The sequence below is a fragment of the Carassius carassius genome, chromosome 39 (assembly GCF_963082965.1).
Source record: "Carassius carassius chromosome 39, fCarCar2.1, whole genome shotgun sequence".
Lineage (NCBI taxonomy): Eukaryota > Metazoa > Chordata > Actinopteri > Cypriniformes > Cyprinidae > Carassius > Carassius carassius.
Window position 1 is genome coordinate 22,559,790 of NC_081793.1, and position 17,421 is coordinate 22,577,210.

Below are 17,421 nucleotides of genomic sequence, written 5' to 3' on the forward strand. Positions count from 1 at the left end.
TTTTGTAACATTATAAATGTTTTTACTGTCACTTTTGCTTTAATATGTCCTTGCTGAATAAAAAAAAAAAAATCTCATTGACCCAAAACTTTGAACATTAGTGGACGTCCTGAGTAAGTGCACTATTTGCAAACTACAACTACAGCAGGATAAAACTTTTAATTGTAAAAAAGCCCATTTTAGTCAATCACTGTCCTGAATGATCTGCATTTCCCATCCGTGTAACCCAAGACTCTCTGACCCTTAGATAAGCTCCAGTACCTGTCTAGCCTGAGCAATTCACTCGTAGAATGCAAGAAAAACCCTGCTCTCGACTGTCCTTTGTCTTTAAAGGAAATCAATTTCCCTTAACACAATCCTTGATTTCTAGAGCGGCAGATAAAATCACCAATGATCTTCCTATACAATCCAGCCGTTTTCGTTTCTGAAATTCCAGAGTCAATTTGTTTTTCATGTGCCTATGACAACTGATAGAAATTCTCAGAACAAGGTTTAACATGGATGCCATTAAAAGCCTTTGTAGAAGATTGATGTCTTGATGTTGTTGGTGTATGTTTTTTTGCAGTCTTTTGCACTTTTGTTTAAAGTGCATTCAAAGGGACAAGGAGATAGTGCTCACCACCCCTAAAGGTTTAATCACAGATAACATTTGAATTTGAATGGCTGCTGAGAGGATATCATTTCCTCTTCTCCGAGGTTCAGCTCTTAGCTTTGGGCTCTTAGAGGCGGTTCATGGATTTTGTTGGAAGAGAGTCTCTGAACAGTTTCACTTTTAGTGCATTTTATGTCTTTATGCTCATATTGCCACTAACAATTGACATTTTGACTGTTAACTAGTTCCTGTGAAAACACTTCAGATCTGATAAAAAAACAAAAAATTATCAGCTTTTCCAAGTGTGTGTGTGAAGATTTACACAATGTCACATACACAAATGTTTGCATAGACTGTCATGTTGGTGTTAATGTATTTGGTATTTGTGAAAGCAGATTATTTTGAAACTTGTTGAGCAGTTCTCTCCTGAAGATGTTTTCATTGTTGTGATGATTACAGCTGAAGAGGTGTGTGTGTGTGTGTGTGTATGTGTGTATATATATATATATATATATATATATATATATATATATATATATATATATATATATATATATATATATATATATATATATATATATATATTAGTGCTGTCAATCGATTAAAAACTTTAACTAGATTAATCACACATTTTTTCTGTGATTAATCGCAATAAAAAAAAGAAATGTTTTTGTACGTTTTTAATATATTTTTTAATGTAATAATTTCACAGTTAATCAAATTAATGTAGAAACAACATAAAGACAGTATATTTTAAATACTTTTAATACGTTAAATACGTTTAAATGGCATCTTTTTATGAATGAAGGCCAGTATTACTGATATCAATACAGCTACTGATTTTTTTTTTTTTTTACATTTATTATTAGGCTTCAAAAATATAACAGTTTTTAATTTAAGTAAACTTAAAACAATGCTAACATAATAAATGTCATGTTTACTCCTGCCCTTCCTGTCTTAACAGTTAGTAAATATACAGAAATTTAATAAAGTTATCAAAGTTATATGCAGTCTGCACTGCATAAACTATAAATTAAATAGTTAATCCTTATTAAAGCTACAAAAGTTATTTAGTCAAGAGCAGCGAGTCATTTTCTCTGTTCCCTTTGTTCTTTAACTTTACTGACAGGAAGCTTTATTGGCTGCTGTCCCTTTAAGAGCAGACAGACACGCGGATCTCACCGTTTATATACTGTCTATGGATCTCGCCTCATTCTCTCACAACTCTTTTTGTTCATTTTAGACTTTATATAAATAATTTAAGATTGCTCTTATGAGGATAATCGACAAAACTGGCACTTTGGGATGTTTATTGTTAGTTCAAGCGCTTAAGAGAACTGGATTCTGGCACCCTGTCTATGCATTGTGTGTGTGTGTGTGTGTGTGTACGTGTGTATGTGTGTGTGTGTGTACGTGTGTATGTGTCACATAAGGGCATTCACAGACAGCGCATTCTCTTTTGTCTTGCCACGCTTGAAATGTTTAAAAGCATTTAAATGAATAAGAGCGTGATCATATAATGTAAAGCTAGCCAACGGATGGCAGAAAATACCGATGCTGCGTTAATTGCGTTAAAAATTTCGACACGTTAAACCAGACAAAAATTAATCGCATGCGTTAACGCGTTAACGTTGACAGCACTAATATATATATATATATATATATACACACACACACACACACACACACACACACACACACACCTAAAGGATTATTAGGAACACCTGTTAAATTTCTCATTAATGCAATTATCTAATCAACTAATCACATGGCAGTTGCTTCAATGCATTTAGGGGTGTGGTCCTGGTCAAGACAATCTCCTGAACTCCAAAATGAATGTCAGAATGGGAAAGAAAGGTGATTTAAGCAATTTTGAGCGTGGCATGGTTGTTGGTGCCAGACGGGCCGGTCTGAGTATTTCACGATCTGCTCAATTACTGGGATTTTCACGCACAACCATTTCTAGGGTTTACAAAGAATGGTGTGAAAAGGGAAAAACATCCAGTATGCAGCAGTCCTGTGGGCGAAAATGCCTTGTTGATGCTAGAGGTCAGAGGAGAATGGGTCTACTGATTCAAGCTGATAGAAGAGCAACTTTGACTGAAATAACCACTCGTTACAACCGAGGTATGCAGCAAAGCATTTGTGAATCCACAACATGCACAACCCTGAGGCTGATGGGCTACAACAGCAGAAGACCCATCTCCACTCATTTCCACTACAAATAGGAAAAAGAGGCTACAATTTGCACAAGCTCACCAAAATTGGACAGTTGAAGACTGGAAAAATGTTGCCTGGTCTGATGAGTCTGGATTTCTGTTGAGACATTCAGATGGTCAGAATTTGGCGTAAACAGAATGAGAACATGGATCCATCATGCCTTGTTACCACTGTGCAGGCTGGTGGTGGTGGTGTAATGGAGTGTGGGATGTTTTCTTGGCACACTTTAGGCCCCTAAGTGCCAATTGGGCATTTTTTAAATGCCACGGCCTACCTGAGCATTGCTTCTGACCATGTCCATCCCTTTATGACCACCATGTACCCATCCTCTGATGGCTACTTCCAGCAGGATAATGCACCATGTCACACAGCTCGAATCATTTCAAATTGGTTTCTTGAACATGACAATTAGTTCATTGTACTAAAATGGCCCCCACAGTCACCAGATCTCAACCCAATAGAGCATCTTTGGGATGTGGTGGAACGGGAGCTTCGTGCCCTGGATGTGCAGTTCTGAATGCGAAAGGGGGTCAGACACAGTATTAGTATGGTGTTCCTAATAATCCTTTAGGTGAGTGTGTATATATATATATATATATATATATATATTTACCACTAGATTTTGGAAATGAATCTGTTTCTTTCCTATTAGCTTGTTTAAAGGATGTTAGAGAATGGATGGACAAGAACTTTCTCCAATTAAATGAAAATAAAACGGAGGTTATCCTGTTTGGCTCCAAAACCCAAATTAACAAATACAGTGCTTTTTTAAACAATTCGCAGTTAAAAAGTAACTCTTATGTTAAAAACCTAGGGGTCATTTTTGACTGTGAGATGAAGTTTGACAAACAATTAAATTCTGTAGTTAGGGACAGCTTTTATCAACTAAAGTGTCTTCGTAAGTTGAAGCATATTCTGACTTTTAATGATTTAGAGATAGTAATCCATGCTCTGATATCCACAAGACTCGATTACTGTAATGCACTGTATGCTGGAATTAGTCAATCATCGATTTCACGATTGCAGATTGCCAAAAACGCTGCAGCTCGGTTCCTTACTGGGACAAAAAAGAGGGAACATATTGCACCTATCCAGGCCTCTCTTCATTGGCTCCCTGTTAAACAGAGAATTGATTTTAAGGTTTTAACTTATGTGTTTAAAGCTCTAAATGGACTCGCCCCTAGTTATATATCTGAACTTTTAAGTTCATATTCTCCTCAGAGATCACTTAGATCGTCATCTAAGTTATTATTAAACGTTCCAAAAACCCGTCTGAAAACAAAGGGTGATAGGTCTTTCTCAGTTTACGCTCCAAAACTATGAAATACACTTCCACTATCAATTAGAGCTTCCCCTACATTAAAAGTGTTTAAAACATCGATTAAAAAGTACCTTTTTGCACAAGCATATTAAAATGCGTCTAAAAGCTGTATGCATTTTTGAAATGATCATGTAATTTGCACTTTTTTGTGTCGTTACTAGGCTTTTGTCCTTATTTTTATTTTTATCTTTTATGTGTTTTTGGTTTGAAGTATTTGATATGCTATGTTTTAACTTTATGTGCATCTGTGTTGAGATTGTGAAGCACTTTGGTCAACATTCATGTTGTTTTAAGGTGCTATAGAAATAAATTTGACCTTGACCTTGATATATATATCAATATATATATATATATATATATATTGATATATATTGATATATATTGATATGTATATATATATCGATATATATCAATATATATTGATATGTATATATATATATCAATATATATCAATATATATTGATATGTATATATATATCAATATATATCTATATATATATTTATATATATATATATATATATATATATATATATATATATATATATATATACAACATACTTATTAACATACAACATACGTAGTTATTAAAATATATAAAAGAAAAAGTGATCATACTAAATTATATTAGATTTGAAATGATTAAAAACTACTTGCTGAAAAATGGGTAAAACTTAATGGTTTTAAGGATAGTGTCAAAAATTTGTAATTTAAAATTAGTTATTTAGTACTTTGGGGCTTCATCGTGATCCATAAACATTTTATTTTAATGTCATCTAATAATGATTGATGTTCTAAATTTGCCTGACAAGATTTGATGCCAATCTTCTGTATAATTTGCTCAGAAATAATCAAATTAAACAGGACACATTCTACTGTTTTTCCCCCTTTTTAGTCTTTGACCAATAATTTGGAGATTCTCATTTAAGAGAGCATCTGATTGGACCAAAAAAAGTATAGTACAGGATGAGTCATCAAAATTTTTGGTCCATTGTCTCCTGTTTCCTTGTTTACCACCTGTCTATTGTCCACCAATGTCTTTCTGACTAATCTTGTACAACTAAATGAACTAATTTGTGGCTGCTGAAAATCATGTTGACACGTACCCTATATTTTAAAAGAATATGAATAGGATTCCCTCCAGCCTTCTGTTTTGACTTTTTTGGGGGGGGGGGGGGGTAAAGCTTTAATTAAGGGGATCAAATATTAATCCCCCCTCATAATTCGTACCCTTCTCTGAAGAGATTTAAAACTAGCTGTAAATCTTTGATTTACAATTAAATTTACTAGCGGCCCATATGCCCTTTATCTTTTTTAAGATGTCTGTTGCCATAGAGGATTTATGAAGTGTACTTTAATTTCCTTTTTTCCCTTTTGACAAGTTTATCCAGCTTCTTTTGTCCTTCAGCACAGTCTTCGTGGCATTTGACTGCAGAAAATGACTTTTGTATTTGCATTTGCTCTCATCATGTGACGTTCATAAATTAATCATTGAAAATTTCATCAGACACTTGCTTGACATTATGCAAGACAAAAAAACAAAAACAATGATCCTATCTAATCCTATTTAAAAACTTTAATTTAGATTGTTATTTATGGCAAATATAATGCATTGCAAGCATAGTATTTTGTATTTGATTAACAGACTTGTATCAGCATATGATATTTTCATGCATTTAGCCATGAGATATTATCTAATCTCAGACATATGTACATGCACATACAGAGCTGCTGATCTGGTTCTATTGTAGAATCATGTTAAATGTGATTTCTTATTTTTCCCTCATTATCTGTGTTCACTGTAGTTCTTTTCCAGAACCTTGAGCTGTCTCATTACCTAGCGATTGCTGTACATAGGCAGCATAACCTGATATAATTGGCTTATTTAAAACACCCTGCATATCCAGCAACTCTCTTAAGTCACACACAGCTCAAATAACACCACCCTAGTAAAGAGCATGCAAGATTCATTTAATCCTGACAGTTGATTCCCAGAGTTTGACATTAGCATTTTGTTATGCTACTGACATTACAGTACACAGTCAGGCAACCGTTTCAATGTAGGTAACAGGCATATTCTGCTTATGCTATCTCTAGGGATTCTGTTAGCACAAAATACATTTATAATATAGACATAATGGGTGAATTAGTGCAGTTTAGTAATATTAAACTACTTAGAAAATATCATTATGCAGAACTTACCAGTGTTGTTATAGGTAACTAAAACTGTTAAACATTAAATTTTTTGTTGTTTTTCTAACAACTTTTTGTAACAATATTAACTAATATACATGAAATATTTATATTTAATATTTTCATTTGTAATTTAAAATTACTGAAATAAAACCATGACTAAAACGGAAATAAAAATATTTAGAAATATTAAAAACCAATAGTAAAAGTACATTATTTTTAATGGCCTAGTGGTTAGAGAGTTTGACTCCTAACCCTAGGGTTGTGTGTCCGAATCTGGGGCTGGCAATACCATAACTTAGGTGCCCTTGAGCAAGGCACTGAACCCCCAAGTGCTCCCTGGGTGCCACAGCTTCCCTGTGGGTATAAATGGCTGCCCACTGCTTTGGGTGTGTGTTCACGGTTTGTGTGTGTTATCACTGCTCTGTGTGTATGCACTTTGGATGGGTTAAATGCAGAGCACGATTTCTGAGTATGGGTGACCATACTTGGCTGAATGTCACGTCACTTTTCACTTAAAATATATAAAATTTTGTACAATAATAAAATTAAAAAATTAAATGAAAATGAAACACAAAAAAATATACAAATAAAAGCTAATTCAAAATATTAATAAAAACTATTTTAAAAATTCGAAAATAACATGGATGTCTACATTAAAATGTCTAGTTCGGTAGTTCTCTAAGTTTTGGATCATAGCTTTTCTCTTTTCACATTCTCTTTCCCTCCTCTTCTCTTTCTCTCTCTCTCTAAATCTTTAAGCTTGATTATACAGGGTCTATGCCTTGAATTGATTGACTGCTGATTTCCAACAACTCCCCCTGGCTGTGAGCTGGACACGTTGTGCTATAAATCAGAAAACCCAAGCCATTTTAGCTAATAGAATATCCTAACTCAGACTCAGCTATAAAAGGATTACAGTTCTTCATCTGTCCCCTCCTAAGGGCCCGATCCGGACCACTGAGAGGCCGTTAACATTGAACCTCAGAGAAATCCAACTCTTAATACAATATCCCAGAGATGGAGGGCGCAGACAAGGGGCGAGTGATGGATCCATCACCATAGAGATTTTGTAAAGGAGGAAGGGAAGCTAAAAACAACAAGATTGAAATTGATTTTATTTCTTAATGCTGCGCTAAGCTTGATTTATATTCCTCTGATGGAATGTTTACCTGCTAAGCTTGTCTTTTGTTCGTCTGCATCAATGTGTTTATGAGGGACTGTTGAGATGAGGGGAGAGATACTGTCTGTGAATGGGGGCTGTTTGAGGGAGTGTTCTCCAAAATGGATTGACAGCCGTTAAGGGTGTGTATGCCACTCTGGTCAATTTTTATTTGATTGACAGCTGTTCTGGGATGGGGAGGTAGGTGTGGGTGGGGTGAATCATTGTGGGTCTTGACCGCTGTGTAAGCTCCACGAAAATATCTGTAACCTTGGGTACATATCCACCGCAGGCTTGTTCTGGCAAAGGCAGCTACTGAAAGCCCCCGGGGAAGATGCCCTCTATCATGCCTGAGCTAGTATTGATTTGGATGCAACTGCGCAAATATGAAATGTTGTTCTATTACCTGCACAGTTAGACAGGACGAGATTTATAAGGGAATCTGGCCATGTGGAAACTGAAGTCATCCTGATAAAGGATGTTGAAATATACTTGAAATACACTTATTTTGGTCAATATTAAAATGTAAAATCTATGGTTATGATAAAAGAGGCACATTCGGCACTTGTACAGCAGTCAAGTCAGTCCGGTTTTGAAAGCATGCTGTCAAACCAGCTGTTACGAAAATATTGCTGTGTTTGGTCATTTCCAGGAAGAAAGATCTCCAGGAAGAAGATTTTTTTAGAAGATAGTCTAAAAAAATGCATGTGTGAATGTCTAAAGTATATATGATTTTTTTTTTATTCTCAACAAGGCTGCATTTATTCGTTTAAAAATACACTAAAATGTAATACTGTAAAATAGAATTAATTTGTAATTATTTTCATTTAAAATAAAATAACATTTTTGCGGAATTCTTTTTCAAGATTCTTTGATAAATAGAAAGTTCGAAAGAGCTGCATTTATTTAAAATACTTTATATATTTTGTAACATTATACATGTCTTAACTGTTTACTTTTGTTTAATTTAATGCATTCTTGCTGAATAGAAAAAAATATATATCTAAAAAACTGCAAAAACAAAAACTTTTGAATGGTAGTGTGTATAATTTTTGTATATTTTATATGTATTTATTTATTGAAATTCAAGAGATTTCTATTTAGTTTCATATATTAGTTAATATATTAAATGGTAAATGGACTGCATTTATATAGCGCTTTCAACAGACCACATGGCCACCCAAAGCGCTTTACAATTTTGCCTCACATTCACCCATTCACTCACTCAGTCATACACCGACTGTGGTGTCAGCCATTCAAGGCCCCATTCAAGGTGGAGCCGGGAATTGAACCACCAACCTTCCGGTTTGTAGACAACCTACATGAACCACTGAGCCACTGCTCAGTTTATAGCAGCATTCAATAAAGTATTAGTTTTTGGTTGTGGTATTAAAATTGGTATCAAAAAATCATGAAATTTCACTGCTATAGGTATCGCAACAATCTTCACACCAAAAATTGCCATTGTTAAATTAAGTAACTGAGGTATTTTTCAGATGTCTAAGTTTGGTTTTACTTTACGTGTCCTAAAGAGCCTTGTAAATGACCTCAGGGCAAGCAGAGCGCCATTCCAGTGTACAGCTACAAATACAGCATGTACTTAACAGCTTTGATGGACATGCTGACACATGTTCTTTCTTGAAGAACACAAACGTGTACACTGTTTCTTCTACATCCCTCCTCTTACTTCCACTCTTTCACCCTCATTTACAGTATTTTCACCTTCTCTCAGCTCTCTGCAGCTCATCATTTCAAAAATAAGCTTTTCATCATGTTGAGAGTGTGTATGTGTGTGAACTGTTAGAATAAGGCAGCATTAGCTTGGGGCCAGATGAAAACACACTCTTGACAGGTGATTGGTGAATATCGACTCTTGAGGTGCTGGCAGATTTTTTACATGGCCTTCAGATTAGTGTGTGTGTGTGTGTGTGTGTGTGTGTGTGTGTGTGTGTGTGTGAGTAAAGAAAATCTGACTGAGCCTGATCGACTCCTGCAAAAGCCAGGTTAATGTCAACATCAAATGGCATTCATAGCCCATATTTCAGGTTGAAACCGGATACTCAGAAAAGAAAAAATGTACTTCAATACATTTTACTCTTTATTTACCCACGTCTCTCTCTTTCATTCACATTTGGGCAAGTTTTATCTTCTGTGAATACATACTGCTATTTCCCATAAACACCTCAGAGTTGTTTAATGGAGATATTTTACTGTAGATTACCTAATTCTAATTCTAAAATCGAAACTCTTACTAAATCTTTTCCTTTATCACATTTTTGGAAGTCTTGTGATGAATGACCTAACTAATGGAGACCTATTTAACTGTAATATTCCACTGTTAAATATTTATCAATGGTTAATGAGAGCAGTTATCTTGGCTTTTTAGAAGATAGAGAGATGGAAGATTAAACTTTATCCTTGTTCTGTAACACTTGCCATCTGCTCTTATTTCCTGCTCTTGTCTGTCATACATGCTTAACAACAACAGCGGGTTTTTCCCTCCATATGAAATGTGCTGCAATGCATAATTCTGATTCAACCGACCCATATTTCTAAATGGATGTTTGTGTTTTTATTTAGGATCTAGGAAGTCTGGAGCCAGCAGAAGCTCTTAAAATAACTTTTTTTTTCTTTTAGTGTGTAGACTATTCTGTACCTCCAGTTAATGCATGTAGTTGGGCTTGGCGATTATTGGTTAGCACAAGAAACAATACATTTAGCAATGGTTCTCACATGCAGTCTGACTTGCAGCATTTTGTAGTCTTTGTTTTACCCATCTTCCTTCATATTTTTTGTCCTCTCTGTTATGAATAAAAATAGAAAAAACAGAATAACAAATTCTGCACATAGATGTGCATTATACACAATATAAAAATATTGTTATACAAAATTATAGATATATTTTTATTTTAAAAGACAATACATAATATTTTTTTACAATGTTTTAGTGTAGGCATAGCACTAAATTTAACTGAATATGAATAAATATTTGAATAAAAATGATTGAATAGTAAAAATATTTTAAGAGTAATGTAGCAAAATACCTTATGGCCTTTCCTTAGCTCAAACCGTGGAGTATGGTATTAGCAATGCCAAGGTCATCATTTTAAATCCCAGAGAAAGCAAGAACTGATAAAATGCGTACCTTGAATGCAATGTAAATCACTTTATGCTTAAATGCAAAAAAGTAAATGCAAAAAATGTCCACAGTAGAGTGTAGTCTGTAACCTTATTTCTAGTATGTCTCAAGCTTTTATGAATGGCTTTTATTCATCAGTTAAGTGACTTGTTCCATTAATATTCAGACACAATTTTATGATTCAAAGCTCTAGAGGCTCCTACTGAATTAATTGTGTTACCTGGAGATCAGATATCAGCCAGAAGGCATGTGACACTTTGTCTTTATATAAAGCCATTTGCTTCCAGCAGTCATAAAGAACAGTGAACCATGGAGCTGTTCTCCTGTTGGCCAGGCACACTGGCAGAGCAGAAACCCTATAGGTCAGAATAATGGTTTCATAGAGAAAAGAAAAAAACACAAGTCAACACTTAAGTCAAAAAGAATATGTGCCGAATCATTCCAAGTGTTTCCGAGGCTAAGGACTCTTGTAGAATGTCATCTGCTTATGCGTGTCGTGATGCTGGCGGCCCTCAGGCACCCCTTGGGCTGAACTGATTCTGCCCTTCTGCGTTAGACTCTGTGGAGCTGCTCTTCAAAGCTCTCGCTCCACACTGTGGTCACAGACTGCACGACTTATGTACAAATCATCTCGAAAAGCCTCTTTGACTAGACTTGTAAAGAAACATCCTCAGATAAGGCACCAGCATTGTGGTGCATTTTATTGCTGTCGTGTTCAGCTAAATTCTAACTGGAAAGATTCATTTACATGCTATAATGTAATATAAAACTGCTAAGTCAGCTTATGTTTTATCTTTCAAATTCTTCATGCTCAGCCATTCTCCTTTTTTTTCAGAGATTAATCATTTAAATTGTCTCTCTGGTGCAGAAACAGCTTCATGTCCAAAGCTTGTTCTGCACTTTTTAAGTAAAAAAGGCATTGAGTTTGAATTATAAGCCATTATTTAATGGAAGCTTAATGCAATGTGTCAAACTTAATGATTTTTCCCTGTTCCCTGTTTGAATACAGGCATTATAAAATTACATTTCATGTGTTTTTAGCTTATTCAAATGAAGGTAATGCTAGCAAAGGCTAATACTGCTGAGTTAAAGGAGATAATAGCAGTGGCAGAGAGACTTGTTTGGGTTGTTGCTTGGCCTACTTAGCTAGAACTCCTATTTCTCATGGTGTCAGGTTTCTCTACAGTATCTACAGGTGCATGATGGATCGACCAAATGTAATCACATGATATTGAGGACGCCACTTAGTTTATGGTTAACAGACCATGTCCCATACTGAGATTTTATACTTGACGCCTCTTCCTTTGTATGTGCACTAGCACTCTCACACATTTCCAGTTACACCTGAAAGCCTATATCGGGGGAGCATGATTAAGGGATGGCATGGGATGGAGTTATTTTGGGATCCCTGGGAAAAGGTCTCATGTAGACGGTAAGGGAGATTTGATGATGGGTACATTGAGTGTTAATGAGGCAGGGGAGTGTTTTTGTGTGTACGTGTATGTGTGTGTGTTTATGTGAGTCATCTAATGGAAAAATCAGAAGATGGCTTGCCTTCATTACTCTCTCTGTGGAGATACTGTGTGGCCCCTTCTTGTCTGTCTTGGCCCCTGGGATGAGGAGAGGCTGGAGTTTTGCGCAGGAGTTTCAGAGGTTAGGGGAGTGCATGGTACAGTTCATATTATTAAAAATATTTTTGTCATCAATGAGTGTGCTACATGTATATCTTGACCCTTTTCTTAATAATTTGACAGCTTGTAAGGTTGTTCACCAATTTGCTATGAATGTAGACTTCTAAACTAATCTGTGTTTTGGTCTCTTGCATTGTCTAGTTTTTAAAATAAGTGGATTATTTTATGTTTCTGACTGAGCATATTCCTCTGCATGTAAACTTTTTTTTTATTTATTTTTTTATTCTGAATATAAAATAAATTGTTCTAAAGCAGCATGACTTTCTTCCATGAAGTACAAACAGAGAAATTTCAAATTATGTATTTTTTTTCTCTTTTCCTTACAATTAAAATCTGTCGGGGCTGGAGGTTCATGATGCTTTTTTTCCCTCCTTTTTTTTAAAGCTGTAATCTGGCTCTGATTTTTGACAACTAACGTCGACTTTTCAGGACTGCAAGTTGTGCGAAAATCTGGGCAAAGTTTGTGCAGTGTATTCCAGTCTTATGTAATACAGGCTTAATTCTGATCCTTCTAACCTTGTCATTTTTTGTTTTTCCCCATTCTTTGTTTCTCTTTCAGGATGGACAGGCGGTCCTGCTAGTTGAGGTTCCTCTCATGCCTTGTTTGTTTAAGCAGATACATGAAGCGACTGAAGGAATGGGGCCAAAGTAACAACACTCAAAAGAACAAACAAATCACATGATGCCTGCAGCTACCTACGTATAGGGTTGATATATGGACGAGAGGAGTAAGATACAAAAAGAGACACACTGGAGCGGCGATTCCGTCGCAGTCTATGTGGGCCATGGTGACCTAGAGTCAATAGTCGTTTCCTGGCAGAACAACTTCATTCCAGTTTAATCCCTGCTGGTTCTCTTTTTTTCTTCTACCTCCCTACCAGAGTGAGGTGCCACCCTCTCTCTGTTCCTGCCATCCACTTGGCCAAGATAGCTATGGCTGGAGTTAGGAAGTTGGCACGAGTAGTCAGGCACCAAGGTCTCCACCGCCTGATCCTTGCACTCATCCTCTTCTGTCTACTCTCCATGGCCTACTTGGCTTATCACGTAAGTGCTGGACCCAAGATCAAGGAGGCCCCTGTGCCGTTACCACTGGGAGACTGTGTAGCTACATCGGTAGTTGGTGGAGGAAAAAGGACTCCACTGTTCCTGCCATCGCAGGTCAGTCAGCGGCGACACTCAGTGAGGACAGCAGACACCTCTCGGACGGAGCCTGTGGTGTTACTCTTTGTGGAAAGCATCTACTCCCAACTCGGACAAGAGATCATTGCCATTTTAGAGTCAAGCCGCTTTCTTTACCACACTGAAATTGCACCGGGGAAGGGGGACATGCCTTCTCTGGCTTGGCGAGGTCGAGGCAGATACACGCTCATTGTCTATGAGAATCTGCTCAAGTACGTCAACTTGGACTCATGGAACCGCCAGTTACTGGACAAATACTGCCAAGACTATGGAGTGGGAATCATTGGCTTCTATAGGGCAAATGAAAACTCCCCATCTAGCCCTCAGCTTAGAGGCTTCCCTCTGTTCTTGCGTTCAAACCTGCCACTTTGGGATTACAGAGTCAACCCTGCTGCCCCCCTACTCTATATCACCAAACCTAATGAGCTGGAACCTGGCCCTTTACCTGCAGACAACTGGACCACCTTCCTGTCCAACCACAGTACTTATGAGCCTGTGCTGTTAGCTAGCCCCAGACCAGCAGAACCCAATCAGCTCCCAACACACTCACACCAACAGAGAGCACTGCTGGCTACGGTTATGCAGGACCTAGGCCTTCACGATGGGATCCAGCGGGTGTTCTTTGGAGGTAGCTTGTCTTTTTGGCTGCACAAGCTGCTGTTTGTGGATGCCGTAGGTTATTTAACTGGCAGAAGGCTCAGCCTCTCGTTGGACAGATTTTTGCTTGTGGATGTGGATGACATTTTTGTCGGGAAGGAGGGGACACGCATGAAAGTGGCAGATGTTGAGGTACAAACCTTGAAAAGTTATTGGATATACTTGTTTACCAAAACTATCATCACTGTTAAAATGTTAAATGCAATTTAAAAAAAAAAAAGCTTTCAGCTTTGCTGTGCTTCACAGTTTGGCCATAATGTTTCTGATTATAAAGGAACATGACTTTTTAGTGCCTAAAATTTCAGTAATAATGTTTTAAATGTTAAACCATAAAAAGTGAATTGAGTGGAATGTTGAGGTGTGCTAATATTTTTATGCAAGCAGATTTAAGATTTATTATTGTTTCCCCCATGGTAGCCAATAAAAAAACAATCCCCATGAACGTGCACTGAACCAAAGAATTCAGTCATTTCTAGAGATTGGAATATCATGGAGACTTGTGGGTGACTGTTTTGAATTGAGTCAGTGTGCAACCACCTAGCAACTGCCCAGATTACCCTAGAAACAGGCAAAACCACATCGAACAGCCTAGCAACCACCACTTACATTTTTATGAGAAAATGTACAAATAATTAATTAATAAAATTCTAGATTGTTTATATGAAATCATCAGTTTGTGGGGTTGATGGGGAATGAATCCTGCAGTCAGACCTGACCCAGGTTGTCTTTCATCAAAGGTATCTTTTGTTAGAATAATCCAAACTCTTTATTCTCAGAGCTTCTCTCTGACTGCCGTCACACTCCCAGAGCTCCTCCATTACTGAATTGAAGCTAATGAATTAGCACACTTAATACGGATCAGGGAGATGTATTCTCTCTCTGCCGTTGTTTGTAGAGCCGTGATTATTGTGCAAGAGGGAGAGCTTATTTGTAATGCAATGGAGCATGGCATTCTTCTTCTTTCACCCCTCTTCTTATCTCCCTCTCTCTCTCTCACGCTCCCTCTCTCTTCCATCTCCTGAGAGCGAAAGAAGGCTCTCGCTGAAGGCTAGCATGGGGCTAATTAGACTGGCTCACTTTTTAATTTGAGCAGATAAGTTCTCATAGGGGGTTCTGTGTGGCCCACCACACCAAAATCAATGTCATGCCCGATGTTTTCAGTTTCACATTTCTCTTTCATTTTTCTCTCTTTCCCTTGCTTTTTTTCCCCAGGTAAGAGCTATTTTCATCTTTTGTTCTATCCTTATTTCTTCTCACCTTTTATCGTCCTTGCCTTTCTGCCCTCTTTTATCTACCTTTTATCCAACCTGCATCTGTATAATGTCAAAATAATATACTTGATATAACTAGGACTGCATGGTTTGCTGGTCGAAACCCTATGGTCAAACCTGAAACTTTTGTGGGGAGTCGTGGCCTATTGGTTAGAGAGTTTGACTCCTAACCCTAGGGTTGTGGGTTCGAATCTCGGGTCGGCAATACCACGACTTAGGTGCCCTTGAGCAAGGCATCGACTGCTCCCCGGGTGCCACAGCATAAATGACTGCTCTGGGTGTGTGTTCACCCTGTGTGTTCACTGCTCTGTGTGTGTGCGCACTTTGGATGGGTTAAATGCAGAGCACGAATTCGGAGTATGGGTCACCATACTTGGCTGAATGCCACTTTATACTATGCTAAATATATTTGTGTGGCTATCAGGACCACTTTTTTATCTAAACTTAAGGGAAAAAAAACACTGAGTGATGTGAAAAAGGGCAAAATGGATCTAAATCAAGATAACTGTTTTTGCAAGATATCATCACTGACTTGTATTGTGATATTCATTCAGCCCACTCTTAGTTGTAACTTACAGCGGCTTCATATACCCCAAAATAATAATGTGCATGTTCTATTTTATTTAGACAATATATGGTTGATATGTTTGACCCAGTTGAAATGTTTTTTTTTTTTAATTCCTCCTCACTAGGCGCTGCTTCACACACAAAATAAACTCCGTTCTCTGGTACCTAATTTCACCTTCAACCTGGGATTCTCTGGCAAGTTTTTTCATACAGGTATGATGGAGCTGATATTATGTGAGTTATACAGATAATACTCTCGCCACCTTCACACGCTCATTCATTCTCTTTCTGCTCTTGTTCTTCAGGTACAGATGAAGAAGATGAGGGTGATGACACGCTGCTCAGACACCGGCAGGAGTTCTGGTGGTTTCCGCACATGTGGAGTCACATGCAGCCTCATCTCTTCCACAACGTCAGCATACTCGCAGAACAGATGAGACTTAATAGACAGTTTGCATCGGTCAGAATCTGCCCTGATGCATGCCAAATAATGTTGTTGCATTTTTGATTCTGAATAGTTTGGTCTCTTTCAGGAGCATGGGATCCCCACAGACATGGGTTACGCTGTAGCCCCCCATCACTCAGGTGTGTACCCAGTGCACAGTCAGCTTTATGAGGCCTGGAAGAGCATATGGGGCATCAAGGTAACCAGCACAGAAGAATATCCTCATCTCAGGCCTGCACGCTACCGCAGGGGCTTCATTCACAATGGCATACAGGTGGGAACTCAAGTTCAGCTATCTCCAGTCAAACATGTTTCATGGGGCAGTTACGAAGATGTTTGTGTGCTAGACTGAATGCAACAGAATGCAACAGTCACTTTTTAAAAGTGCTATGGTTAAATGCTCATTGCTCAAAAAACAAAACAAACAAAAAAACTGTGATGCAATGTATAAAGACATCCATCTGAATGCAGGTGCTTTTAAAGGAGATTAATTTAAAGACGTGTGTAATGATTGCTGTCTAACAGCTAATGCATGCTGTCAACAATGGCAGGTATTAATGTGTCAATTATAAACTGTAACAGTTCTGTCTTTTGGGCATGCTGACACCTTAATTCAGAGCGAATGGGTTGGTATCTTTCCTTGCAGTGGAATATCTTTTTAAAAATAGTGGTATCACTTTACATTAATGTTTCATTTCATCAAAATTAGTTAATTCAGTATCATAGATTTGTACAGCATTTCTTAAAAAAGATCAATGGTCAAATGTTTGGAATAATAAGAATTTTTTTGATGAAATATTTCTGTAATATTTTGAAATATTATTGAAATTGCAGCATTTCTATTTAAATATATTTAAAACTTTAAAATGCATTCATATGATGGCAAAACTGTACTCCTGATGTGTCACATGATCCTTCAGAAATCATTGCAATATGATGATAGCTTCTCAATTATTATTGGAGCTCAGTTACTAATAATGTTTTTA

General features: G+C 37.1%; 1 protein-coding gene across 1 annotated transcript in view; it reads left to right on the forward strand.

Moving 5' to 3' along the window:
* LOC132121652 (bifunctional heparan sulfate N-deacetylase/N-sulfotransferase 2-like) overlaps nt 1-17,421 on the forward strand; it is a 78,386-nt gene that overhangs the window by 54,371 nt on the left and 6,594 nt on the right. The window contains exons 2-5 of the mRNA XM_059531272.1: nt 12,876-14,284; nt 16,116-16,203; nt 16,296-16,450; nt 16,524-16,709. Coding sequence (XP_059387255.1) covers nt 13,250-14,284; nt 16,116-16,203; nt 16,296-16,450; nt 16,524-16,709 — 1,464 coding nt within the window. The 5' untranslated portion in view covers nt 12,876-13,249. The remainder of the gene's footprint in view (nt 1-12,875; nt 14,285-16,115; nt 16,204-16,295; nt 16,451-16,523; nt 16,710-17,421) is intronic.